The sequence below is a fragment of the Phyllobates terribilis genome, unplaced genomic scaffold (genome assembly GCF_046119375.1).
Source record: "Phyllobates terribilis strain yellow unplaced genomic scaffold, ASM4611937v1 Scaffold_9__5_contigs__length_417890890, whole genome shotgun sequence".
Lineage (NCBI taxonomy): Eukaryota > Metazoa > Chordata > Amphibia > Anura > Dendrobatidae > Phyllobates > Phyllobates terribilis.
In genome coordinates this window covers 389,484,465-389,512,431 of record NW_027362769.1, presented here as the reverse complement: position 1 = coordinate 389,512,431, position 27,967 = coordinate 389,484,465, and the positions used below count along the sequence as shown (strand labels likewise).

Below are 27,967 nucleotides of genomic sequence, written 5' to 3'. Positions count from 1 at the left end.
GTGGCCGGCGGCCGCGACCAATCAGCACAATGGTTTTTAAATTTGACGCCAATATTGCTGATTGCTCGCGGCCGGCGGGTGCGACCAATCAGCACAGCGTTTTTAAAATGTGGCGCCAATATCGCTGATTGGTCGTGGCCGGCGGTCGCGACCAATCAGCACAGCAGTTTTTAAATTTGGCGTCAATATCGCTGATTGGTCGTGGCCGGCGGCCGCGACCAATCAGAACAGCGGTTTTTAAATTTGGCGCCAATATCGCTGATTGGTCGTGGCCGGCGGCCGCGACCAATCAGCACAGCGGTTTTTAAATGTGGCGCCAATATCGCTGATTGGTCATGGCCGGCGGCCGCGACCAATCACCACAGCGGTTTTTAAATTTGGCGCCAATATTGCTGATTGCTCGTGGCCGGCGGGTGCGAAAAATCAGCACAGCGGTTTTTAAATTTGGCGGCAATACCGCTGGCGCCAATACCGCTGATTTGTCTCGGCCGGCGGCTGCGACCAATCAGCACAGCGGTTTTTAAATTTGGCGCCAATATCGCTGATTGGTCGTGGCCGGCGGCTGCAACTAATCGGCAGAGCCTTTTTTAAATTTGGCGCCAATATCACTGATTGGTCGTGGCCGGCGACTGCGACCAATCAGAACAGCGGTTTTTAAATTTGGCGCCAATATCGCTGATTGGTCGTGGCCGGCGGCCGCGACCAATCAGCACAGCGGTTTTTAAATTTGTTGCCAATGTCGCTGATTGGTCGTGGCCGGCGGCCGCGACCAATCAGAACAGCGGTTTTTAAATTTGGCGCCAATATCGCTGATTGGTCGTGGCCGGCGGCCGCGACCAATCAGAACAGCGGTTTTTAAATTTGGCGCCAATGGCCGCGACCAATCAGCACAGCGGTTTTTAAATGTGGCGCCAATATCGCTGATTGGTCGTGGCCGGCGGCCGCGACCAGTCACCACAGCGGTTTTTAAATTTGGCGCCAATATTGCTGATTGCTCGTGGCCGGCGGGTGCGAAAAATCAGCACAGCGGTTTATAAATTTGGCGGCAATACCGCTGGCGCCAATACCGCTGATTTGTCTCGGCTGTCGGCTGCGACCAATCAGCACAGCGGTTTTTAAATTTGGCGCCAATATCGCTGATTGGTCGTGGCCGGCGGCTGCAACTAATCGGCAGAGCCTTTTTTAAATTTGGCGCCAATATCACTGATTGGTCGTGGCCGGCGACTGCGACCAATCAGAACAGCGGTTTTTAAATTTGGCGCCAATATCGCTGATTGGTCGTGGCCGGCGGCCGCGACCAATCAGCACAGCGGTTTTTAAATTTGTTGCCAATGTCGCTGATTGGTCGTGGCCGGCGGCCGCGACCAATCAGAACAGCGGTTTTTAAATTTGGCGCCAATATCGCTGATTGGTCGTGGCCGGCGGCCGCGACCAATCAGAACAGCGGTTTTTAAATTTGGCGCCAATGGCCGCGACCAATCAGCACAGCGGTTTTTAAATGTGGCGCCAATATCGCTGATTGGTCGTGGCCGGCGGCCGCGACCAGTCACCACAGCGGTTTTTAAATTTGGCGCCAATATTGCTGATTGCTCGTGGCCGGCGGGTGCGAAAAATCAGCACAGCGGTTTTTAAATTTGGCGCCAATACCGCTGGCGCCAATACCGCTGATTTGTCTCGGCCGGCGGCTGCGACCAATCGGCACAGCTGTTTTTAAATTTGGCGCCAATATCGCTGATTGGTCGTGGCCGGCGGCTGCGACTAATCGGCAGAGCCTTTTTTAAATTTGGCGCCAATATCACTGATTGGTCGTGGCCGGCGGCTGCGACCAATCAGAACAGCGGTTTTTAAATTTGGCGCCAATATCGCTGATTGGTCGTGGCCGGCGGCCGCGACCAATCAGCACAGAGGTTTTTAAATTTGGCGCCAATATTGCTGATTGCTCGCGGCCGGCGGGTGTGACCAATCAGCACAGCGTTTTTAAAATGTGGCGCCAATATCGCTGATTGGTCGTGGCCGGCGGTAGCGACCAATCAGCACAGCGGTTTTTAAATTTGGCGCCAATATCGCTGCCGCCAATACCGCCGATTTGTCTCGGCCGGCGGCTGCGACCAATCGGCACAGTGGTTTTTAAATTTGGCGCCAATATCGCTGATTGGTCGTGGCCGGCGGCCCCGACCAGTCAGCACAGCGATTTTTAAATTTGGCGCCAATATCGCTAATTGGTCGTGGCCGGCGGCTGCGACCAATCATCACAGCGGTTTTTAAATGTGGCGCCAATATGGCTAATTGGTCGTGGCCGGCAGCCGCGACCAATCAGCACAACGGTTTTTAAATTTGCCGCCAATATCGCTTGCGCCAATATTGCTGATTGGTCGTGGCCGGCGGCCGCGACCAATCAGCACAGCGGTTTTTAAATTTGGCGCCAATATCGCTGATTGGTCGTGGCCGGCGGCCGCGAACAGTCAGCACAGCGGTTTTTAAATGTGGCGCCAATATCGCTGATTGGTCGTGGCCGGCGGCCACGACCAATCAGCACAATGGTTTTTAAATTTGCCGCCAATATCGCTTGCGCCAATATCGCTGATTGGTCGCGGCCGGCGGCTGCGCCCAATCAGCACAGCGGTTTTTAAATTTGTTGCCATTATTGCTGATTGGTCGTGGCCGGTGGCCGCGACCAATCAGCACAGAGGTTTTTAAATTTGGCGCCAATATTGCTGGAGCCAATACCGCTGATTTGTCGCGGCCGGCGGCTGCGACTAATCGGCAGAGCCTTTTTTAAATTTGGCGCCAATGTCGCTGATTGGTCGTGGCCGGCGGCTGCGACCAATCAGAACAGCGGTTTTTAAATTTGGTGCCAATATCGCTGATTGGTCGTGGCCGGCGGGCGCGACCAATCAGCACAGCGGTTTTTAAATTTGGCACCAATATCGCTGATTGGTCGTGACCAGCGGCCGCGACCAATCAGCACTGCAGTTTTTAAATTTGGCGCCAATATCGCTGATTGGTCGTGGCCGGCGGCCGCGACCAATCAGCACAGCGGTTTTTAAATGTGGCGCCAATATGGCTAATTGGTCGTGGCCGGCGGCCGCGACCAATCAGCACAATGGTTTTTAAATTTGCCGCCAATATCGCTTGCGCCAATATCGCTGATTGGTCGCGGCCGGCGGCTGCGCCCAATCAGCACAGCGGTTTTTAAATTTGTTGCCATTATTGCTGATTGGTCGTGGCCGGCGGCCGCGACCAATCAGCACAGCGGTTTTTAAATGTGGCGCCAATATCGCTGATTGGTCGTGGCCGGCGGCCGCGACCAATCAGCACAGCGGTTTTTAAATGTGGCGCCAATATCGCTGATTGGTCGTGGCCGGCGGCCGCGACCAATCACCACAGCGGTTTTTAAATTTGGCGCCAATATTGCTGATTGCTCGTGGCCGGCGGGTGCAAAAAATCAGCACAGCGGTTTTTAAATTTGGCGCCAATACCGCTGGCGCCAATACCGCTGATTTGTCTCGGCCGGCGGCTGCGACCAATCGGCACAGCGGTTTTTAAATTTGGCGCCAATATCGCTGATTGGTCGTGGCCGGCGGCTGCGACTAATCGGCAGAGCCTTTTTTAAATTTGGCGCCAATATCACTGATTGGTCGTGGCCGGCGGCTGCGCCCAATCAGCACAATGGTTTTTAAATTTGCCGCCAATATCGCTTGCGCCAATATCGCTGATTGGTCGCGGCCGGCGGCTGCGCCCAATCAGCACAGCGGTTTTTAAATTTGTTGCCATTATTGCTGATTGGTCGTGGCCGGTAGCCGCGACCAATCAGCACAGAGGTTTTTAAATTTGGCGCCAATATTGCTGGAGCCAATACCGCTGATTTGTCGCGGCCGGCGGCTGCGACTAATCGGCAGAGCCTTTTTTAAATTTGGCGCCAATGTCGCTGATTGGTCGTGGCCGGCGGCTGCGACCAATCAGAACAGCGGTTTTTAAATTTGGTGCCAATATCGCTGATTGGTCGTGGCCGGCGGGCGCGACCAATCAGCACAGCGGTTTTTAAATTTGGCACCAATATCGCTGATTGGTCGTGGCCGGCGCCGCGACCAATCAGCACAATGGTTTTTAAATTTGCCGCCAATATCGCTTGCGCCAATATCGCTGATTGGTCGCGGCCGGCGGCTGCGCCCAATCAGCACAGCGGTTTTTAAATTTGTTGCCATTATTGCTGATTGGTCGTGGCCGGCGGCCGCGACCAATCAGCACAGCGGTTTTTAAATTTGGCGCCAATATTGCTGATTGGTCGTGGCCGGCGGGCGCGACCAATCAGCACAGCGGTTTTTAAATTTGGCGCCAATATCGCTGATTGGTCGTGGCCGCCGGCCGCTACCAATCAGCACAACAGTTTTTAAATTTGGCGCCAATATGGCTGATTGGTCGCGGTCGCAACCAATCAGCACAGCGGTGTTTAAATTTGGCGCCAACATGGCTGATTGGTGGTGGCCGGCGGCCGCGACCAATCAGCACAGCGATTTTTAAATTTGGCGCCAATATCGCTGATTGGTCGTGGCCGGCGGCCACGACCAATCAGAACAGCGTTTTTTAAATTTGACGCCAATATCGCTGATTGGTCGTGGCCGGCGGCCGCGACCAATCAGCACAGCGGTTTTTAAATGTGGCGCCAATATCGCTGATTGCTCGTGGCCGGCGGGTGCGACCAATCAGCACAGCGTTTTTAAAATGTGGCGCCAATATCGCTGATTGGTCGTGGCCGTCGGTCGCGACCAATCACCACAGCGGTTTTTAAATTTGGTGCCAATATCGCTGCCGCCAATACCGCCGATTTGTCTCAGCCGGCGGCTGCGACCAATCGGCACAGTGGTTTTTAAATTTGGCGCCAATATCGCTGATTGGTCGTGGCCGGCGGCCGCGACCAATCAGCACAGAGGTTTTTAAATTTGGCGCCAATATTGCTGATTGCTCGCGGCCGGCGGGTGCGACCAATCAGCACAGCGTTTTTAAAATGTGGCGCCAATATCGCTGATTGGTCGTGGCCGGCGGTAGCGACCAATCAGCACAGCGGTTTTTAAATTTGGCGCCAATATCGCTGCCGCCAATACCGCCGATTTGTCTCGGCCGGCGGCTGCGACCAATCGGCACAGTGGTTTTTAAATTTGGCGCCAATATCGCTGATTGGTCGTGGCCGGCGGCCGCGACCAATCAGAACAGCGGTTTTTAAATTTGGCGCCAATATCGCTGATTGGTCGTGGCCGGCGGCCGCGACCAATCAGAACAGCGGTTTTTAAATTTGGCGCCAATATCGCTGATTGGTCGTGGCCGGCGGCCGCGACCAATCAGAACAGCGGTTTTTAAATTTGGCGCCAATATCGCTGATTGGTCGTGGCCTGCGGCCGCGACCAATCAGCACAGCGGTTTTTAAATTTGGCGCCAATATCGCTGATTGGTCGTGGCCGGCGGCCGCGACCAATCAGAACAGCGGTTTTTAAATTTGGCGCCAATATCGCTGATTGGTCGTGGCCGGTGGCCGCGACCAATCAGCACAGCGGTTTTTAAATGTGGCGCCAATATCGCTGATTGGTCGTGGCCGGCGGCCGCGACCAATCACCACAGCGGTTTTTAAATTTGGCGCCAATATTGCTGATTGCTCGTGGCCGGCGGGTGCGAAAAATCAGCACAGCGGTTTTTAAATTTGGCGCCAATACCGCTGGCGCCAATACCGCTGATTTGTCTCGGCCGGCGGCTGCGACCAATCGGCACAGCGGTTTTTAAATTTGGCGCCAATATCGCTGATTGGTCGTGGCCGGCGGCTGCGACTAATCGGCAGAGCCTTTTTTAAATTTGGCGCCAATATCACTGATTGGTCGTGGCCGGGGGCTGCGACCAATCAGAACAGCGGTTTTTAAATTTGGCGACAATATCGCTGGCGCCAATACCGCTGATTGCACAGTCAGCACAGTGTTGTTTTAATTTGTTGCCAATATGGCTGATTGGTCGTGGCCGGCGGCCGCGACCAATCAGCACAGAGGTTTTTAAATTTGGCGCCAATATCGCTGATTGGTCGCGGCGGGCGGCCACGAACAATTAGCACAGCTGTTTTTAAATGTGGCGCCAATAGGGCTGATTGCTCGTGGCCAGCGGCCGTGACCAATCAGCACAGTGGTTTTTGAATTTGGCGCCAATATCGCTTGCGTCAATATCGATGACTGTTTGCGGCCGCAGGCCGCGACAAATCAGCACAGCGTTGTTTAAATTTGGTGCCAATATGGCTGATTGATCATGGCCGCCGGCGGCGACCAATCAGCACAGCGGTTTTTAAATTTGGCGCCAATATGGCTGATTGGTCGCGGCCGCAACTAATCAGCACAGCGGTGTTTAAATTTGGCGCCAATATGGCTGATTGGTCGTGGCCGGTGGCTGCGACCAATCAGCAAAGCAGTTTTCAAATTTGGCGCCAATATGGCTGATTCGTCGTGGCCGGCGGCCGCGGCCAATCAGCACAGAGGTTTTTAAATTTGGCGCCAATATCGCTGATTGGTCGTGGCCAGCGGCCGCGACCAATCTGCTCAGCGGTTTTTAAATTTGGAGCCAATATCGCTGGCGCCAATATCGCTGATTGGTTGCGGCCGGCGGCTGAGACCAATCAGCACAGCGGTTTTTACATTTGGCGCCAATATCGCTGATTGGTCGTGGCCGGCGGCCGCGACCAATCAGCACAGTGGTTTTTAAATTTGGCGCCAATATGGCTCCAGATCTACTCCATTGACTATCACTGAACTTTCAGAGACTTTACAAAGAAATTCAGCTTGGGACAATCAGGTCACCTAGCCACATATCTCACTGATCTATTCCCGGCAGGACAGCAGAAGGGTGAAACTCTGTAACTTGCACCATCTTGTGCATTTGCGGGGACTGCTCTACACTGTGTTCCAAATTATTATGCAAATAATATTTTCTCAGATTTTCCCAAATTACCTATATGAATTGCAGTCATTGTAATTTTCCAGTCAAATAACTATTAGAGTACAATTGAAAGGTTTTTGTACAAACTGCCTATGATAACAGTATATTTTTAAAAAAATAAAAAACTCAAACTGCACTCAAAATGCATGTTCCAAATTATTATGCACAGCAGAGTTTTCAACCTTTTCATTTTAATAAAGAACAAAAAAATGGTCATTTTGAAGTTATATGCATTAGCAGGTTATTACAAACTGAAATCAAACAGTTTTCAACTCAAAACTTTATTCTAGGTGATGTTACATTTGCACATAGGACCCCTTGTTCGAAAGGAGCTTCTGAACTCTCTCGTCAGGTCAGGTTTTGTTTTGTCAGGTTTTGGATGGTTTTTGTCAGGTTTTGGATGGTTTCTGCTTCCAATTGTTTTGCATGAGGACAGAATACCCTCCCAGAGCTGTTGCTTAGTTGTGAACTGCCTCCCGCCATCATAGACACTCCTTTTGATGATGCTCCAGAGGTTCTCAATGGGGTTGAGGTCAGGGGAGCATGGGTGCCACATCATAAGTTTGTCCCCTTTTATGCCCATAGCATCCAGAGATGCAGATGTGTTATGTGCAGCATGAGACGGGGCATTATCATGCATGAAATGATCTCGATGGTCCAGATGGATGGAGTGCAGGATGGCTGGTTGATGGACACCCCATGCAAACACGGCTACGGCGCTAACAAGGAGGAGGTGGAGTAATGTTTTGGGCTGGAATCATGGGGAGAGAGATTGTGGCCCTTTTAGGATCCCTGAAGGGGTAAAGATGAACTCCATAATGTATGTTGAGTTTCTCAAATAGCACTTCCTTCCATGGTTCAAGAAGAAGAACCGTGCATTCCGCAGCAAGATCATTTTCATGCATGATAATGCCCCGTCTCATGCTGCACATAACACATCTGCATCTCTTGCTGCTATGGGCATAAAAGGGGACAAACTTATGGTGTGGCACCCATGCTCCCCTGACCTCAACTCCATTGAGAACCTCTAGACATCAGCAGTGTGCGCATGCCGCCGCACGCTGGGTCAGGGAGCTGATTGGAGCTCAACAGAGGATCATTTGTACTCACTGAAAAAATGAACAAAAAAAGGAGCGTGAGCCGAGAAGCACAGTAGGTCAACACGGGGAGTAGTAGAGTTGAAGGATTGAATCTCCACTTACTTTGAAGGGGGGTGAAAGATTCCTATCCCCCTTCTATAACTATATAGTCTAAACAGGATGAAAATATGTCATGTCATATATGTCATATGAGGGACGTCTCAGGAAGCCATTTGCTGTAGTATTTAAAGCAGCTAGAAAGTTATTTGCCCATCCTGATGAAGGGGAAACATGAAACCAGTAGATTTGGCTCTGTTTGTTTATTTGTTATTGAGTTGTGAAAGTATCTTTATCTAATAAATTAGTTATGTGATTCTCTGGCTGGATTGGCAATCACTCCAGTGTATGGTTTATCTTCCACTGGTTTGCTCAGTGTGCAAGGAGGAGAGGCTGACCTGGAAGAAGGGGGATAGGAATCCCCACCCCCCACACAAATTAAGTGGAGCTTCAATCCTCCAACTCTCCTACTCCCCATGTGGACCTATTGTGCTCATTGACTGCCACTCCTTTTTTTGTTTGTTTGTTTTTTCTGCCATCTTACAATACAGCACCTGATCAGGATATCCAGACCTGGTAGCAGCAGGCTGATTGACCTGTAACAAAGTTGTCCAAATTCAAGATATCTATTCAGTGTAAGTGGTTTGTTTGTTCTTCTTCCCCTCCTCCCTCCTCAGAAGTGTTCCATTTCAGCCTTGTTTCTTGCTTTTTTTCTCATTTGTACTAGTGTCTTCTTAAAGACCCAAATAAAATGAATTCTGCCCGCCCCTCCCTCCTCCAGGAAGGTGTCGGTTTTCTTAAAGAGCCTCGTGCAGGGAGGGAGATTTAAAAAAAAATAAAAATTAAGATGTAATTTTGTCCCAGGTGCTGCCCCCTGCAACCCGTCGCCCTAGGCACCGGACCTCTGATGCCTAGTGGCAAATACGAGCCTGATTAAAATGTACAGTAATATAATGTCATATAAATGTAATACCTCACCATAAATCCTCTTACAGTGGAAAGTCTTCTCACCCTTACATTTACCGGAGACCTCTCTACAGATGAAGGTCACATCTTTATGTGTCTCCATATGAGGTATGAAGCTCAGAGATGATGAATACAGACGTCCCACCACTTGTGATTTGATCACATAGGATGTATCCAGTAAACTCTCCTTATCTTCTGAATGTTCTCTCATCTGAGACGTCTGGATCTCCTGCTCCTGTCCATCTCTTCTCATCAGCCAAGTCACACACAGATCCTCGGGGGCGTTATCCACTGTGCAGTACAGAGCGGCCTCCTCTCCATCAATCAGCTTAGGAGGACCCGTAATGTCACGAAGTATGAATGGTCCCAAAACTATATGAAAAGCATGAAATGATAAAACTTTACATTTACAGTGAAATAACATGTCATTACTACAGATTTCTCTTTTATATGGTGAGGTTGACTCATCAGAAAGTCATCCCAGTGTCACTATATTACCTTTCCTCCTTAGTTTCCACCACAGAACACCAGAGATGATAATTATCAGTATAACCACAAGGACAGAACAGGCAGCGATGATCCTGGCCAAGCTTCTGTCTGTAGAATTGGAAGAAGAACAGAACTATAGAGAGCAGAGACTTCTCCAGAGTCACCATCACCTGATCCTTACTTGTGGCCGCTCTCACACCTTTATGTGCTTTGTTTTTCAGTTTGAAAAGTGAAATGGACGACTTCTAATAAAGAATTCTACTGTACACTACTATTGATATGGATCTCTTTACCTGATGATGTATATGTCAGATTTGTCACAGAAATGCCTGCCCATAGAGACGCTATTAGAATTAAAGGGGATTTCTCAGCATACAGATTATTAAACCATTGCAAAGGGTCAGACAAATAAAGGAAAATAAAGAAATGTCATAATTTACGAGAAGGTGAGATGTAGAGGAAATCGGAGCAAGCTGCTGAGGAGGGAGAGGCTGGATATATAGGAGAATGGAGCAGGCTGCTGAGGAGGAGGAGGCTGGATGTAGAGGAGATCGGAGCGGGCTGCTGAGGAGGGGGAGGCTGGATGTAGAGGAGAATGGAGCAGGCTGCTGAGGAGGAGAAGGCTGGATGTAGAGGAGAACGGAGCAGGCTGCTGAGGAGGAGAAGGCTGGATGTAGAGGAGATCGGAGCAGGCTGCTGAGGAGGGGAAGGCTGGATGTAGAGGAGATCGGAGCAGGCTGCTGAGGAGAGGGAGGCTGGATGTAAAGGAGATCGGAGTAGGCTGCTGAGGAGGAGATGGCTGGATGTAGAGGAGATCGGAGCAGGCTGCTGAGGAGGAGAAGGCTGGATGTAGAGGAGAACAGAGCAGGCTGCTGAGGAGGAGATGGCTGGATGTAGAGGAGATCAGAGCAGGCTACTGAGGAGAAGGAGGCTGGATGTAGAGGAGATCATAGCAGGCTGCTGAGGCGGAGAAGGATGGATGTAGAGGAGATCGGAGCAGGCTACTGAGGAGAAAGAGGCTGGATGTAGAGGAGATCAGAGCAGACTGCTGAGGAGGATGAGGCTGGATGTAGAGGAGATCAGAGTGACGCGCCCCCAGGGCCGTGGGGTACTCGGTGCCGGGCCGCTGGTCATAGCTTTAGGGGAATATCCCGGTGGCGGTGACCCGGTCCGTGGCCCAGGGCGGTCAACAAAAAGGGGATAATTATATTTATATGGGGTTTTATGAATTGCTCGTGACGCCACCTGTGGATTGCAGCTAAAGAGAGCCACTGCTGTGGAGCAGTCCTCTGGAGCTGGTGGTACGGCAGCAGGGATGGTGTGGCTCTCCACAGGTAGAGCTAGCTCCAGGGCAGTGTAAGAGTAGGTGGTGGATGCTGGGCGTTGTTGTGCAGGGAGAGAAGGATGGCGCAGCTGAAAGAATGGACGGAGTCAGTGCAGCCATCCAAGGTTTTTACTCACAGTTCTTTATGACAGTTCCACTGGTGCGCTGTACAGGCGTCGGCCTCCCGTGCCGCGCTGCGTTCACCAGGCAGGGGTTCAGCACTTCTTCAGAAAAATTAGGAGCACTTTACAGAACCCCACTTTCTTGTGTTCCTAGCTAGACCGTCTTCACGCCGGGTATTTCTCCCTCCTGCCCTGCGCTTCCCCACTCTCAGTCCCGCTCAGGTGCTCTGGAGTCCCTCCTGTCTCGTCGGAGTTCCCGGACCAGCTTGTGTGGTGCCCTGCTGCGCAATAGTGCCACAGATCCCAGAGGGGTGCATGGATGGACTTCTCCACAAGAGGCCCTCATAGCATACACACCTCCACCCTACCACCACAGACCACCAGAGGGAGCCCGTCAGGGATATATATACTGGAGGGTGGAGTTAGGCAGCCAGAACAGAACAGAGTTCTCAGTTAGGCAGTCAGTCTGCTGCAGCCAGAGAAGAGCTGAGGTCAGTTCAGACTCAGTGAGCTCAGGTTAGTGAGCCTAGGGCGTGCCGACGCCATAAGAGTGGCGAAGCACAGTGTGCCTACTTCCAGTGTGTAGCCTAGTGAGGGCCCCGAGTGTGGCCAAAGGCAAGTGGAAAGAGTAACATAGGGGGCAGAGGAGCTTTAATCGCTCACCCTAAGAAAATATACCGGACACCGGGTCCTTGTCTGCAGGGATCCTTTACACCCAGCAGGAATAACCGGAACCCCTGGCGAACTATATGTCCCAGGTTCACCAAAAGCTGTTCACGTACCAGGGTCAGGAGTCATGGAGGCCTAGATACTAGGGAGTGCATCTCTAACAGAAGGCCCTACCACCGGGAAAGCAAGTGCAAGACAGAGACCAAGTTAGGCCTAGCTCCAGGCAGGTCAGAAACTTACCAAGAAAAGGCAAGGAACAGGAGGCCCTACACCCGCTCACTGGGGAGAGTCCTGATATGCACCCTTCACCCTACAGTGCCCTGGATCGTGCCTGAAACACCACCAGTAAAGGTACTGAAGTGAACTGTCGTGTGCTGCCTATTCTTCCTCTTACCCGGCTGGGTCCCCTCTGTCCTGCATCCCTACACTGCCCTGAGGCCCCGCTCCACCTGTGGGGAGCCGTATCAACTAAGCTGCTTGAACACCGGCCTCAGAGGACTGCCGCAGCACGGGTGTTCCTCACCAGACACCACAGATGGCGTCACGAACATTCCAAATTCCCATATAACTTCTCCCCTTTTTAAGAGTGACCCCAGGGTACGGGCCCGGGAGCCAACCTCTGCGACATCCCCAAAACCAGGCAACAAGGCCCGGGCGCCGAATCGTCCCCATCCCCTGGGCATTTCATCTCTTCCTGGCGTCACAAACAGGATTCCGTGCCCGCGGCAACGACAGAAGTTGTGCCCGTTGCCACCGTGTACTGTGCGCTTTTATTAAAGAACTGTGTATTGAACTGTGGCGAAGATCGCCGCCATTGTTGCGTCACCGCGCGGGAAGAAGGGCGTAACCGCGGGAAACTGAGAGGCGTACCTGAAGAAGCGCACGAAGTCCCGGACACACCCCACGCCTCGACATCAACCCAGCAAGCATCAGGTCCTGGAAGGAGCCCCAGCGAGCGCTCTAACGTAGGACGTAAAGCGACATGAGGTCCTGTAGGAAGACCGTCACCTGCAGAGCTGTGGCCTACCGAAAGTCAAGAAGAGAAGGTAGGCCACGGTTCGCTAGGGGGGCGCCAGAATGTCGGAAGAGCAGCCCAACGCCGGAGGACCGGTTAACGGCCCTAACGATCCACCCGTGCCCGACGCCGCGCAGGCCGAAGCAGCCGCTCCACCAGCAGGGCCTGTAACCCCTGTCATACCCACGGCCCTACCGTACATCCCTGGAGCGAAGTGGCAAACCAGATACCCTGTCTGGATTTAAAAGGAAGATCTGCGGTATATTGGACATGTACTCTATGACGGGCAAACAGAGAGCCGCTGTAGTATTGGGACAATTGACTGGTGCTGCGGAGCGAGAGGTAGAGACCTGGTCAGCTGCAGACCAGGAGTCAGTCCCAGCAATCTTTAAAAAATTACAGACTGTCTTTGAGAATCGCACTGAGACAGACCTCCGGTTGAGGTTCTACAACTGCTCTCAGAAACAGGAGGACAGTGTTCGGGACTATGCCTGGCGTTTACAAGGGGCCCTGCGAGCTCTGAAACAGGGTAGTCCATCCAGCATCATTGATGAAAACAAAATGCTGAAAGAACAGTTTGTCCGGGGACTGAGGTCCCAAGAGGAGAGCAGGACTGTGCATTGATGGTCCTTGGATCATCCAGATGCCACCTTTGACACCCTTAAAGATATGACTGCAACCCCTGGAAACAACAGCACAGGTATCCAATGTTACCAGGGTGGGGCCACCCCAGTGCCCGCAGCATCCACCTTTTCCCCATTGGCTGCCGAAGCCAAGGTGCAAGCAGCGCCCCCTAGTGAGCTGCACAGTCTGCGCTCAGAAGTGCGTCAGCTGACTAAAAACCTGACCGCTGTGATGAGTGCCCTGCAGCTACGGATGGAGCCTGAGACAGAAGGAAGGATCCTTCTAGCCAATGGCCCTGAGGACGTCCCCTGGATGAGAAGGAGGGGGAGGACAACGCCGCCCCGGAGGAGGACAACCCCACCCCGTTGAAGGACCAATGACCAATGACACCCTCAAGGAGAATTCACCTGCCACCGCTGCCGGAAGGCAGGCCACACAGTCCGGAGCTGTCCTTTAAACGAGCAAACCCTGGGGCCGAGGGCAGACACCCAGGAGTAGACCCCCCAGGCCCATCCAACTGGTACCGCAGGTTCGTGGGAGGAAGACCTTTCCTGTCCATTATACTGGACGGCATCGCGACACCTGCCCTGCTGGACACTGGATCTCAGGTAACCATCATGCCTGATGTCCTCTACAAAAGGTTCTGGTCCGTCTCCACCCGCCAGATCCAGATCTTTCCGTATATGCCTCAAACGGCCTTCCCCTTAACTTAATTGGGGTTAAGGATGTGGCAGTAAAGGTGGGGAGAGTGGAGCTGAAGGACCAAGGACTCATTGTAGTAGAGACTACTTCTGATGATACAGAACTGCACATGGTACTTGGCACCAATATTGTTAGCAACTGTTTGGGAGAAGTGTTGTTTTTGCTCCAACAGATAGCTGACACTGCCAGGCCTGGGCAGAGAAGGGTGCTCCAGAAAGAGATCCGAGCCCTTATGTATCAGCAACAGGTAAAGCTAACAGGTGGTGAAATTGGTAATGTACGGGTGACAGACCAAGTACCCATTGTGATTCCCCCAATGAGTGAAATGCTGATTTGGTGTAGAGCAGCAATAGGTCTCAAAGGACAGAGCTACCAGGTGGTAGTAGGGCCCCTAAGCTCAGAGCATAGATCTACACTCTTAACTGCCAGAGGGTAGTGGATGTATGCAATGGGAGGGTACCCGTCCCTCTTCTCAACTATGGAGAAGATGAGGTCAGATTACCACGCTATGCCACTGTTGCCAAACTGTACACAGTAAATAACAACTCCATACACACGGCGAAGTCCTTAACCTCACCAGACGAAGTGGAGGATAATGACCCGGCAACCCAGGTGGAGGATTGGTGTCAACAGCTCCATGTTGGGACAGACACCACTCTGTGGTCCAGGAATACGCGCAGGTATTCAGTAAGCACCCACTGGACTTTGGGATGATTAAAGGGGTACAACACCATATCCCCACAGGTGACCATCTACCCATCAAAGAACGTTAGAGGCCTATACCACCAGCACACTACCAGAAGGTGAAGGAGATGTTGCACGACATGAAGAAGGCAGGGGTAGTAAGGGATAGTTGTAGTCCCTGGGCAGCTCCCCTAGTTTTAGTCAGGAAAAAGGACGGAAACATGAGAATGTGTGTAGATTACAGACAAGTAAATCGCATTACACATAAAGATGCATACCCTTTACCATGTGTAGAGGAATCCCTGGCTGCATTAAAGTCTGTAAATTACTTCTCCACCCTTGACCTCACTAGTGGGTACTGTCAAGTAGCTGTTGCTGAGGAGGATCGGGAGAAGACGGCCTTCACCACCCAGATGGGACTCTGCGAGTTCAACAGTATGCCGTTTGGACTCTGCAACGCCCCCGGAATGTTCCAGAGATTGATGGAGAGCTGCCTGGGACACTGCAACATTGAGACTGTACTACTATACCTGGATGACGTGATTGTGTATTCCAAGACGTACGGGGAACACTTGAAGCACCTGGCGGAAGTATTTGAGTCGCTGTCCCGGTATGGGATGAAGCTGAAGCCCTCAAAGTGCCACCTGCTCAAGCGCAAGGTACAGTACCTGGGGCACATCGTTAGTCCAGAGGGAGAAGCACCAGATCCGGAGAAGGTCACTGCCATCCAGAAATGGCCGGAGCCGAAGAGCCTCAAGGAGGTACGTCAGTTCCTGGGACTAGTCTGGTATTACCAGAGGTTTGTGAAGGACTATACCAAGAAAGGGGCGCCTCTGCAAGACCTCCTGGTAGGACAGTCCCCCAGAGGCAGAAATCTCCCGTTCCAGTGGGGTAAGGAGCAAGCTTAATCTTTTAAGGAGGTGAAGGAGATCCTGACCGGCGAAGAGATCCTAGCCTACCCTGACTACAGCAAACCGTTCCTGCTGTATACTGATGCCAGCAATGAATGATTAGGAGCTGTACTGAGTCAGAAGCAAGATGGCCAAGAGAAGGTGATCGCCTATGCAAGCAGGAAGCTCCACCTGACCGAGAGGAACCCAGAGAACTATAGCAGCTTCAAGTTGGAGTTCCTGGCCCTGGTCTGGGCCATCACTGAACGGTTCAAGCATTACCTAGCCTCCAGTAAGTTCACTGCCTACACTCATAATAACCCCTTGACTCATCTAGAAACAGCCAAGCTAGGAGCCATGGAGCAACGATGGATGGCTCGGCTGTCAAACTACCAATTCACTATTAAGTACCGGGCGGGCCGCAAGAACGCCAACGCCAATGCCCTGTCCAGGATGCCTCACCAGTCGGACACTGAAGAAGAAGTGGATGACCTGGAAGAGATTGAACTACCTGCCTTTCACCAGAATGGGATGGTCCACGAGCAACGAGCCTCCAGGAGGCATCGTGGTAAGACGTTAAACCCCCTACCTCACCACAGCTGGAAGGAGACCCAGGACAGCGACCCGGTTGTCAGCCGTATCAAAGAGCTGATAACCCAAGAAGGTTCCTTCCTGGAGAAGGATGCGTCTCATCAGGCCAAGCAGCTGTGGAATGAGAGAAGCCGGCTGCTCATCTATAGAGAGAAGCTGTGCCGGAGGTACGTCAACCCCAAGACCCATGAGATGGTATGGCAGATAGTGGTGCCCAAGACAGACATCCAGATGGTGTTGGAGGCCTACCATGATCAAGCGGGGCACTTTGGCTGGAAGACGCTAGAGACCCTACTGAAGTGTCGGTTTTACTGGGTGGGGATGCACAGCTCCATTGAGAGGTGGTGCCGGAATTGCGGACCCTGTAGCCTCAGAAGAAAAGACTACAGCAGCCAGAAGGCTACCCTGCAACCCATCAAGACGACTCGACCCTTGAAGATCGTGGCCCTGGACCATGTCAAACTGTCATCCAGCAGGTCGGGATATTCCTATGCCCTGACCATGGTGGATCACTACTCCCGGTTCCTGGTGGTCGCCCCCGTCAAGGATCTGACGGCCGAGACTGGTGCGAAGACATTTCAGGCGTACTTCTGCAGACCCCATGGATACCCTGAGCAGGTGCTGACAGATCAAGGCCCAGCCTTCGAAGCCGAACTGTTCAAGGAGTTCTGCCATCTGTACGGGTGTAAAAAGATCAGAACTACACCGTACCACCCCCAAACCAATGTTCTCTGTGAAAAGATGAACAACATCGTCATCGACCTGCTGAAGACCTTACCACTAGAGGAGAGAAATCAGTGGCCAGATCTACTACCTGACCTGGTAGATCTGTACAACTACATACCTGTGAGTTCCACCAATTGTACTCAAGCAAATCTCATGCGAGCAAGACCCGGAAAGTTGCCCGTGGACCTGGAGGTTGGTGCAGTAGAGCCAGAAGCAGGTATGTCCACTGAGGACTGGGACACGACAAGACAGGAGCAGTAAAGAAGAGTACAGGCCTGTGTCGAAGACAGTCTCACTTGGGTGAGAGACAAGCAGGAAGCTCACTACAGTAAAAGTGCACCCGCAGAACCCTTCACACCAGGAGAAGTGGTGTTAAAGAGGAAGAGAAGAAACCACAAACTTGATGACCAGTGGGAGAGAGAACCCTACACTGTGTTACATTCAAGATATGATAACAAGAAGACCTGTTTAATTAGCAAAGACAGAGGAATAACGACTGCAACGGTATCTAGAGACCATCTGAAGTTGTGTCCAGACCTGCTAAAACCCCAAGAAGAAGTTCCTCTCACCGTACCAGATTTGCCTAAAGAAGCAGTAATACATACTGAATTAGGAGATTTCCCGGCAGATTGGCCTCAACTAGGAGGAGCAGTGATAATACCTGTGATCCACTTCTTTCAACAGCGAGAAGACCCTCCACAGCAAGTAGAACCTGCAAGTGCTTCAGAAGAGCCTGCTCAAGAAGAATCCCCGGAAGAAGGATTCCCGGTTGGAACAGAGCAAGAAGGCCCAGCCAATGGTATACTTGCCAGTCCAGTAGAGAGGTTAAGACAACCCTGCAGCCCTCCAACACACAGAACTGACAACATGGGAGATAGTGCAAACACTAGTGCCACACGCATCCCAGGGACACGTAGATCGACACGTAGCACACGAGGTCAGGCCCCTGTCAGATACAGAGAGTAGAGAAAGGAAAACTCTGACAGTGTAAATAGTTATCCCTGGGGTAACGTATTGTGTATTATATCGTATAATTTCATGTATGTATTTATTAATTTATGTTTTTACCTTACCCATGGACAATTTAAGTGAAATGGACACTTTCCTTATTGCTTCCAACTAACCGTAAGGGTATACCTAAAGAACTCAATGGCTGAGGACTGTGCGCAGCCCAAAAACTTTCCTTGTAAATAATTGCACTCCATGGAGTACCCCTTTAGGTGACCTCATCGGAACGGACTTGGACTTTTAAGGTTGCTTATTGTATATATGTATATATTTATTATTTATAATGTTTTGATTATGCAATGTTTAAGAAAAGTGCCTCCCATAAAGGGAAGAGTTAATATTGTTATTGTTTATAAAAAGTACTTCAGCCCGGGAGTGCTGAACTTTGCTAGGGGGGAATGTGGCGCCCTGCTGCGCAATAGTGCCACAGATCCCAGAGGGGTGCATGGATGGACTTCTCCACAAGAGGCCCTCATAGCATACACACACCTCCAACCTACCACCTCAGACCACCAGAGGGAGCCCGTCAGGGATATATATACTGGAGGGTGGAGTTAGGCAGCCAGAACAGAACAGAGTTCTCAGTTAGGCAGTCAGTCTGCTGCAGCCAGAGAAGAGCTGAGGTCAGTTCAGACTCAGTGAGCTCAGGTTAGTGAGCCTAGGGCATGCCGACACCATAAGAGCGGCGAAGCGCAGTGTGCCTACTTCCAGTGTGTAGCCTAGTGAGGGCCCCGAGCGTGGCCAAAGGCGAGTGGAAAGAGTAACATAGGGGGCAGAGGAGCTTTAATTGCTCACCCCAAGAAAATATACCGGACACCGGGTTCGCATCTGCAGGGATCCTTTACACCCAGCAGGAACAACCGGAGCCCCTGGTGAACTATATGTCCCAGGTTCACCAAAAGCTGTTCACGTACCAGGGTCAGGAGTCATGGAAGCCTAGATACCAGGGAGTGCATCTCCAACAGAAGGCCCTACCACCAGGACAGCAGGTGCAAGACAGAGACCAAGTTAGGCCTAGCTCCAGGCAGGTCAGAAACTTACCAAGAAAAGGCAAGAAACAGGAGGCCCTACACCCGCTCACTGGGGAGAGTCCTGATATGCACCCTTCACCCTACAGTGCCCTGGATCGTGCCTGAAACACCACCAGTAAAGGTACTGAAGTAAACTGTCATGTGCTGCCTATTCTTCCACTGACCCGGCTAGGTCCCCTCTGTCCTGCATCCCTACACCTACACTGCCCTGAGGCCCTGCTCCACCTGTGAGGAGCCATACCAACTAAGCTGCTTGAACACCGGCCTCAGAGGACTGCCGCAGCGCTGGTGTTCCTCACCAGACACCACAGGTGGCGTCACGAACATTCCAAATTCCCATATAACTTCTCCCCTTTTTAAGAGTGACCCCAGGGTACGGGTCTGGGAGCCGACCACCGCGACATCCCCAAGACCAGGCAACAAGGCCTGGGTGCCGAGACGTCCTCATCCCCTGGGCGTGTCACTTGACCCTCACGGGGATTAGAATGAGGCTTCGGCAACTGACTATATAAGCTAGAAGCCTCCGGTTTTCCCAGCCGAGACCTGGAGTCACACGGCTGGACCAGGGGCCAGTCCCCTTCTTGTGGCCTGATCCCTCCTGCCTCCTGGCAGTTTCGGGCGCACAGGTGGCTTCCTTCTCCCTCCGTACCCCTGGGATCCCTTCTCCTCTGCTCCCCTCCTGGGCCTCTATCACTAAGCCCCACTTGTGGAGCAGAGCTCCTAAAGAGACTCTGCTCCCGGATCGACTGTCCTCACTGTCAGATCTGACTAACTTCTTCCTACTCTAAAATGGGTTTCCTTTATATACTTGCTACTAGGGTGCTCCCCTACTCTACTTCCTCCACCCACACCCACTACCGGTTCCCCCTAACTTTGGTCAGGGCGCTCACTGGACTCCTTCCAGGACCTTGCGCTTCCTGGTTCATCGTCACGGCATGGGGCGTGTCCTGGGCTTCGCGCTCTTCAGCAGGCACGCCTCTCAGTTTCCCGCAGTTACGCTCTTCTTCCCGTGCGGCAACACAGTAGTGGCGGCGATCTTAGCCACAGTTAAACACACAGTTTTTATTAAAGGCGCACAGTACCCGGTGGCAACGGGCACAACACTCTGTCGTTTCAGCGGGCACGGAATCCTGTTCGTGACGCCAAAAGTTGTCGCGCCCCCGGGGCCGTGGGGTATTCGGCAGCCGGGCCTTCTTAGATGATTGAGGGGGGGGATATCACGGTGGCTGGTCCGGTCTGTGGCCCTGGGCGGTCAACTGAAAAGGGGGATATTTATATTGGGATTAAAGGTTTTCTTAAGAAATGTTCGTGACGCCACCTGCGGTATCTGGTAAGGATCATCAGCGCTGCGACAGTCCTCTGAGGCAGATGTTGGGGCAGCTCGGATGGGACGGCTCTCCGCAGGTAGAGCAGGGCCTCAGGGCAGGGATGGTGTGCAAGGATGATGGAAGCAGGAGAGAGACGGCAGGACAGTCCCCGAGGAAGTACGGGCACACACACATTGGTAAACTTCGATACCTTTACTGGTGGTGATGCAGGTACGGTCCAGGGTACTCAAGGCGAAGGGTACATTTCTGGACTCTCCCCAGTGAGTGGGTGTAGGGCCTCCTGATCTGTGTCTCTTACTCTCTATGCTTCGGGCCTGCCTGGAGCTAGGCCTGGCTTGGTTACTGCTTCCTTCTTTTACCTACTGACCTGGCGGTAGGGTTTTCTCCTGGTTCCCACTATAAATGGTCGGTGGAGCCTTAGCGGTACCTAACCCTGTTGCTGTGGTCAGTGGTTGGTTAACCTGGGACTTGTAGTTCTCCAGGGATTCCGGTTGTTGCTACTGGTCATAAAGATCCCTCTAGGCGCGGACCCGGTGTCCAGTATTTGGTCCTGGGTGAGCCTGTTATGCTTCTCTGCCCCCTATGTGTTTCTCCTTCTTCTTCTCAGTCTGCAGACTCTCTCATGCAGACTCCCTGTGCAGACTCTCTGAGCTCTGTCCCTGTCTGTGCCTGACAGGAACTCTCACTTGCCTTCTAGCTCGCTCCAGGCTCTCACTGGCCAGACTAGCCCACAGCTTGGCCCTAGCCTGGCCTTCAGCCACACAGTCTTCAGCTTGTCTGGAGCTGCAGCATCATGTCACACTGTCTGCTTCCCACTGACTGACTTCCTGAACTCCACCCCCCAGTATTTATATACCTGACAGGGCTCCATCTATTGGACTTGGGTGGAGGTGTCTGCATGTATTGAGGCCACTGGGGAGAATTCCATCCATGCACCCCTCTGGGATCTGTGGCACCAGTGCGCAGCAGGGCGCCACAATTGCAAACCCAAATCATCGTCTCATATTTTATACTGCCATCTAGGGCAAAAACTCAAGCAAAGAAGCAACAAATTCTAAATCTAAAAAATGCTCAGACAAGATGAATTTATATCGTGCAATGAAGTCATTAAATTTTATTGAACAATCAAGATACCTAAGAAACACAAACATAATACAAGACACATACATATGTATACATAAACACTAGTGTTGAGCGAGCACTAAAATGCTCGGGTGCTCGAAGCTCGGGCCGAGCTCACCGTGATACTCGAGTGCTCGACCCAAGCAACGAGCCCAATGTTTGTCTATGGGAGACCCGAGCATTTTTGCGGTGGCACCCCCGGCAGTCTGTAGAAAGAATAAAAAGTGCCCAAAACAATAGTGACAGTGCTCAAAAGACATGGGGGCAGCATGGGGATCTCCCCTGGAAGAATTTCTGACCCCCAGGTCACTGCTGTCAACAATGTGGTAAGAGGCATTAAGCCACTTTTACGGGCTCACAATAAAACGTTCAAAAACGAAACTGAAACGATTTTCCTGTGAAATATGTTAAGGAATTTCCATTCCAGGGTAAAGACTTGTGTATAAGGTAAAATAAATAACCAAAAACAAAAATACTCCTCCACACCTTGAGTTATGTTCACAAGTAGCATTTTTCATGCGTTTTTGTACTTTTGTATTGCTTTCAACCGTGACAAATGCATTCACCGGGAAATGTAATTTTAACATTTTACAACCTTATCTGGCCATGTGCTGTGTGACACATGCATACAATGCTGAAAAGACATGGGAACATCATGGGGAAGACCCCTGGAAGCATATCGGACTCCCAGGTCACTGGCTAAAAGTGTGCCCATCAGAAGTGATCCTTGCCGCATCAGAAGATGCAGACTTGCCACTATCCCCGTGCAAGTCCTTGTCCCAAGGCAGTGTTCAATTGTACCTCCCCCATTCCTTGCAATTAAAGCGCAAATATGCAGCCAACCACCCACCCACCCGCAGGCTGCAATACCATACTGCTAGCTTGCTTGCACTTGAAATTGGGCCTTTTAGGCATGTGGAGGCAGACGCCGGCCACCATGTCATGGCTGCGTCGGCGGTCTGGTATCCATACTCAGTCCCCAGCCGCCCGGCGGCCGGGTGTCCACACTCGGTCCCGAGCCGCCAGGGGGCGGCCGGGTGTCCAAACACGGTCCCCAGCCGCCTGGGGGCGCCAGGTGTCCACACTCGGACCCCAGCCGCCCCGCGGCCGGGTGTCCACACACGATCCCCAGCCGCCTGGGGGCGGCCGGGATTCCAAAAACGGTCTCCATCCACCCCTATTTCTTCTGTGACCTTCCCCCACACTTTTCTTAGCCTGGCCTGCTTTAAGGCAGCATTGGACGAGCCCACCAGAGAACCAGACTCCTCCGGTGGGCCCTGGCTTCTCCATCAGGGGAGTTGAGAGTGCCAAGGTGAGCAGCATGATGATGATGATAGAAGTTAGCATCTGCTCTGTTTTCTTGGAATGTAAGCGTAAGTGTGCAACCTGCCACCCACCCACCTCCAGGCTGCAATACCATACTGCTAGCTTGCTTGCACTTGAAATTGGGCCTTTTAGGCATGTGGAAGCAGACGCCGGCCACCATGTCATGGCTGCATCGGCGGCCTGGTATCCATACTCAGACCCCAGCCGCCCGGCGGCCGGGTGTCCACACTCTGTTCCCAGCCGCCCCGCGGCCGGGTGTCCACACACGGTCACCAGCCGCCTGGGGGCGGCCGGGTGTCTATAAACGGTCCCCAGCCGCCCCGATTTCTCCTGTTACCTTCCCACATACTTTTCTTAGCCTGGCCTGCTTTAGTGCAGCATGGACGAGCCCACCAGAGAACCAGACTCCTCCGGTGGGCCCTGGCTTCTCCATCAGGGGAGTTGAGAGTGCCAAGGTGAGGAGCATGATGATGTTAGAAGTTAGCATTTGCTTTGTTTTCTTGGAATGCAAGCGTAAGTGTGCAACCTGCCACCCACCCACCCCCAGGCTACAATACCATACTGCTAGCTTGCTTGCACTTGAAATTGGGCCTTTTAGGCATGTAGAGGCAGACGTCGGCCACCATGTCATGGCTGCGTCGGCGGCCTGGTATCCATACTCAGTCCCCAGCCGCCCGGCCGCTGGGTGTCCACGCTCCGTCCCCAGCCACGGTGAGGAGCATGATGATGATGATAGAAGTTAGCATCTGCTTTGTTTTCTTGGAATGCAAGCGCATGTATGTGGTAGCAGCTAGGCCTGAGGTGGTCAGCATTTTGGCGCATATCCTACCTCCTCCGAGGATTGCTGGATGTTTTCCTGCTACTATCCCAGTTCTATGACTCCCGTTAAAACAAAGCTTCAGGTGATAAATGATGGATGAGGAGGTGGGAAAAGAGGAAGAGCAGGAGGAACAGGGACCATTCACATCAATATCAGGACAGTCAACCACACATGTCTTGTAGGTTATGTTTCTGTACCAAAAGGAGTGGTTCGGCTACACAGTTATAGGGCATACAGTGAGTGCAATGCCTACCAAAAATTTTGAGGCACTCCAATGCCCATTAGAAGTGACATGAAGGTCAGCGGGCCTTAACTAAACCATTTTTTCCATTTATAGCAACTGGGTCTCCTGTACACTGTTGGCCTAAGCAGTGAATGGAAGGCTTTCCAAAAATTATGAGGAATTGCAATGCCCCTTGAAACAGAAGTGGATTACAGCATACTAAAAACCTTCTACCCATTATTGGGGAGTGTGTCTCCCTTAGTTTTCGCATTTGCATTGAAAAGAAAAAGCTGACTAAAATTAGGAGGAAATACAATGCCTGTTGGAAGAGTCGTGGAGGTTAGAGGTAATTAAAAAGAACATTTCAATGCCCGTTGGAAGAGACGTGGAGGTCACAGTAGCTTAACAAGACGGTTTTAATGCCACTTAGAAGAGACGTGGATGTCACAGTAGCTTAATAAGATGGTTTTAATGCCCCTTTGAAAAGTGGTGGAGGTCGCAGTAGCTTAACAAGACGGTTTTAATGCCCCTTGGAAAAGTGGTGGAGGTCACAGTAGCTTAACAAGATGCTTTTAATGCCCCTTGGAAAAGTGGTGGAGGTCACAGTAGCTTAACAAGATGGTTTTAATGCCCATTAGAAAAGTGGTGGAGGTCGCAGTAGCTGCCCCTTGGAAAAGTGGTGGAGGTCACAGTAGCTTAACAAGACGGTTTTAATGCCCCTCGGAAAAGACGTGGAGGTCACAGTAGCTTAACAAGACAGTTTTAATGCACCTTGGAAGAGACGTGGAGGTCACCGTACCTTAACAAGACAGTTTTAATGCCCCTTGGAAAAGTGGTGGAGGTCGCAGTAGCTTCAGATCACAAAAATAGGATACACTCATGGGTACGTAAATACGTCTCACATGGAAAAACCCATTTAAAAGATAACTTTTAATAGATTACATTAAAATAGCGTCTTACAACTCACTAAAGACACCTAATACCATAGAAACAGACACGAAAAAATGTGATCCATCCACTGACAATCAATAGACATATCACTTATTATAAAGCAGTTTGTGGCACCCGTGCAGATAACACCGAGAACCACTAACAAACTATCTCTAAGGCTGTGTGCACACGATGCGTTTTTAATGCATTTCCGCAGCGTTTTTGCAGATGTGGAAACGCATTAAAAACGCATGGTAAAAGGGCAGCAATGTTCCCCAATGATAATACGCATGTGCTGTGCACATGCTGCTGAAATTTCCGCTGCGGATTATCATTGCGGAAAAAAACGCAGCACTACCAATTATTTTGCGGAAGTGCTGCGTCTTTGCCGCCATTGACTTGCATTAGACCGCATGGATTACGCATCACTGTATATGTAGATGCGCAATATATGCGTTCCAATGTGCGGATGGTACCCGGGTGTAGATGAGAAGAGAGTCTCCTCCACACCCAGGTACCATTAAAAAATCTGTAAAAAAAGAATAAAATAAAAAATAAATGTATACTTACCTTCTGTCGGCCCGCGCACTGCTCCTGCTTGGTTCCCGGCAGTTTGCAGTGAGTTGAAGGACCTGCACTGACGTCAGAGTCATGTGACGGGTCACGTGACGCTGACGTCGGCAGGTCTTTTTCTATTCACTGTTGCCGGCAAGGGAGAACGGAGTGAGCGGGACTCCGGGGGCAATCGGAGTGTAAGTATACATTTATTTTTTTATTTTTACCACTCTCTCGGGTCACACTATATAAATCCATGCAGTTTGCATGGATTTATATAGTGTGACCTAGTTGTCACAAGCACTTTCCAAGTGATGCTAATCGCTTGGAAAGCGCTTGTCAATCCGCATGCGGAAATGTCAGTGGGTAACCGCTCCATTTCCGCATGTCCCTGGCAGGAAAACGCATGTACAATCCGCATGCGTTTTTTTCTGCTAGAGAGATGCAGAAACGCTCAGGAAAAAATCCTGAGCATTTCTGCATCGTGTGCACATACCCTTAGGCTATGTGTACACGATGCAGAAATGCTCAGGATATTGTGCCTAATTTCATAAAAATGCATTAATGATTGTGCCCCAGTGTATTTTTTAGTTATTTTCTGTTTTAATATGTGTTTTTTTTAATAAATTATTAATAAAATGTATATTTTTTCAAACACATGTGTGTCACTTCTTTAACTCATTGAATTGTAATATCCAATGAGTATAGTGTAAAAGTAAGAGCCATACAGTACAGCATCTTAAAAATATTATTCCCATTATTGGGGAGTGGGTCTCCCATAGTCTTTGCTTATGCCTTCCAAGCAAAAGCTGCCAAAAATTAGAATGAAGGAACTTGCAATACCCTTACAAGAGCCATGCAGTACAGCATATTACAAACATTATTCCTATTATTGGAAAGTGGGTCTCCCATAGTCTTTGCTTATGCCTTCCAAGCAAAAGCTGCCAAAAATTAGGACGAAGGAACTTGCAATACCCTTACAAGAGCCATGCAGTACAGCATATTACAAACATTATTCCCATTATTGGAAAGTGGCTCTCCCATAGTCTTTGCTTATGCCTTCCAAGCAAAAGCTGCCAAAAATTAGGACGGAGGAACTTGCAATACCCTTACAAGAGCCATGCAGTACAGCATATTACAAACATTATTCCCATTATTGGGGAGTGGGTCTCCCATAGTCTTTGCTTATGCCTTCCAAGCAAAAGCTGCCAAAAATTAGGACGGAGGAACTTGCAATACCCTTACAAGAGCCATGCAGTACAGCATATTACAAACATTATTCCCATTATTGGGGAGTGGGTCTCCCATAGTCTTTGCTTATGCCTTCCAAGCAAAAGCTGCCAAAAATTAGGACGGAGGAACTTGCAATACCCTTACAAGAGCCATGCAGTACAGCATATTACAAACATTATTCCCATTATTGAGAAGTGGGTCTCCCATAGTCTTTGCTTATGCCTTCCAAGCAAAAGCTGCCAAAAATTAGGACGGAGGAACTTGCAATACCCTTACAAGAGCCATGCAATACAGCATATTACAAACATTATTCCCATTATTGGGAAGTGGGTCACCCATAGTCTTTGCTTATGCCTTCCCAGCAAAAGCTGCCAAAAATTAGGAGGAAATGCAATGCCCATTCGAAGAGTCGTGGAGGTTAGAGTTAATTAAAAACAACATTTCAATGACCCTTGGAAGAGCTGTGGAGTTCAGAGTGGTTTAACAAGACGCTTTTAATACCCCTTGGAAGAGCTGTGGAGTTCAGAGTGGTTTAACAAGATGGTTTTAATGCCCCTCGGAAGAGACGTGGAGGTCACAGTAGCTTAACAAGACGGTTTTAATGCCCCTTGGAAAAGTTGTTGAGGTCGCAGTAGCTTAACAAGACGGTTTTAATGCCCCTCGAAAGAGACGTGGAGGTCACAGTAGCTTAACAAGACGGTTTTAATGCCCATTGGAAGAGACGTGGAGGTCACAGTAGCTTAACAAGACGGTTTTAATGCCCCTTGGAATAGTGGTGGAGGTTGCAGTAGCCTAACAAGACGGTTTTAATGCCCCTTGGAAAAGTGCTGGAGGTCACAGTAACTTAACAAGATGGTTTTAATGCCCCTCGGAAGAAACGTGGAGGTCACAGTAGCTTAACAAGATGGTTTAATGCCCCTTGGAAAAGTGGTGGAGGTCGTACTAGCTTAACAAGATGGTTTCAATGCCCCTCGAAGGAGACGTGGAGGTCACAGTAGCTTAAGAAGACGGTTTTTATGCCCCTTGGAAGAGACGTGGAGGTTACAGTAGCTTAACAAGACGGTTTTAATGCCCCTTGGAAAAGTGGTGGAGGTCGCAGGAGCTTAACAAGATGGTTTTAATGCCACTTGGAAAAGTGGTGGAGGTCACAGTAGCTTAAGAAGACAGTTTTAATGCCCTTAGGAAGAGACATGGAGGTCACAGTAGCTTAACAAGATGGTTTTAATGCCCCTTGGAAGAGACGTGGAGGTCACAGTAGCTTAACAAGACGGTTTTAATGCCTCTTGGAAAAGTGGTGGAGGTCGCAGTAGCTTAACAAGACGCTTTTAATGCCCCTCAAAAGAGACGTGGAGGTCACAGTAGCTTAACAAGACAATTTTAATGCCCCTTGGAAGAGACGTGGAGGTCACAGTAGCTTAACAAGACGGTTTTAATGCCCCTTGGAAAAGTGGTGGAGGTCACAGTAGCTTAAAAAGACGCTTTTAATGCCC

At 50.7% G+C, this 27,967-nt stretch overlaps 1 gene segment (V, D, J or C); it reads right to left on the bottom strand.

Moving 5' to 3' along the window:
- Nucleotides 1–27,967, bottom strand: part of LOC141162499 (Ig mu chain C region-like) — a 489,780-nt gene that overhangs the window by 30,334 nt on the left and 431,479 nt on the right. The window contains 1 exon segment of the C gene segment in view: nucleotides 9,078–9,437. Within this exon segment, the coding sequence occupies nucleotides 9,078–9,437 (360 nt within the window).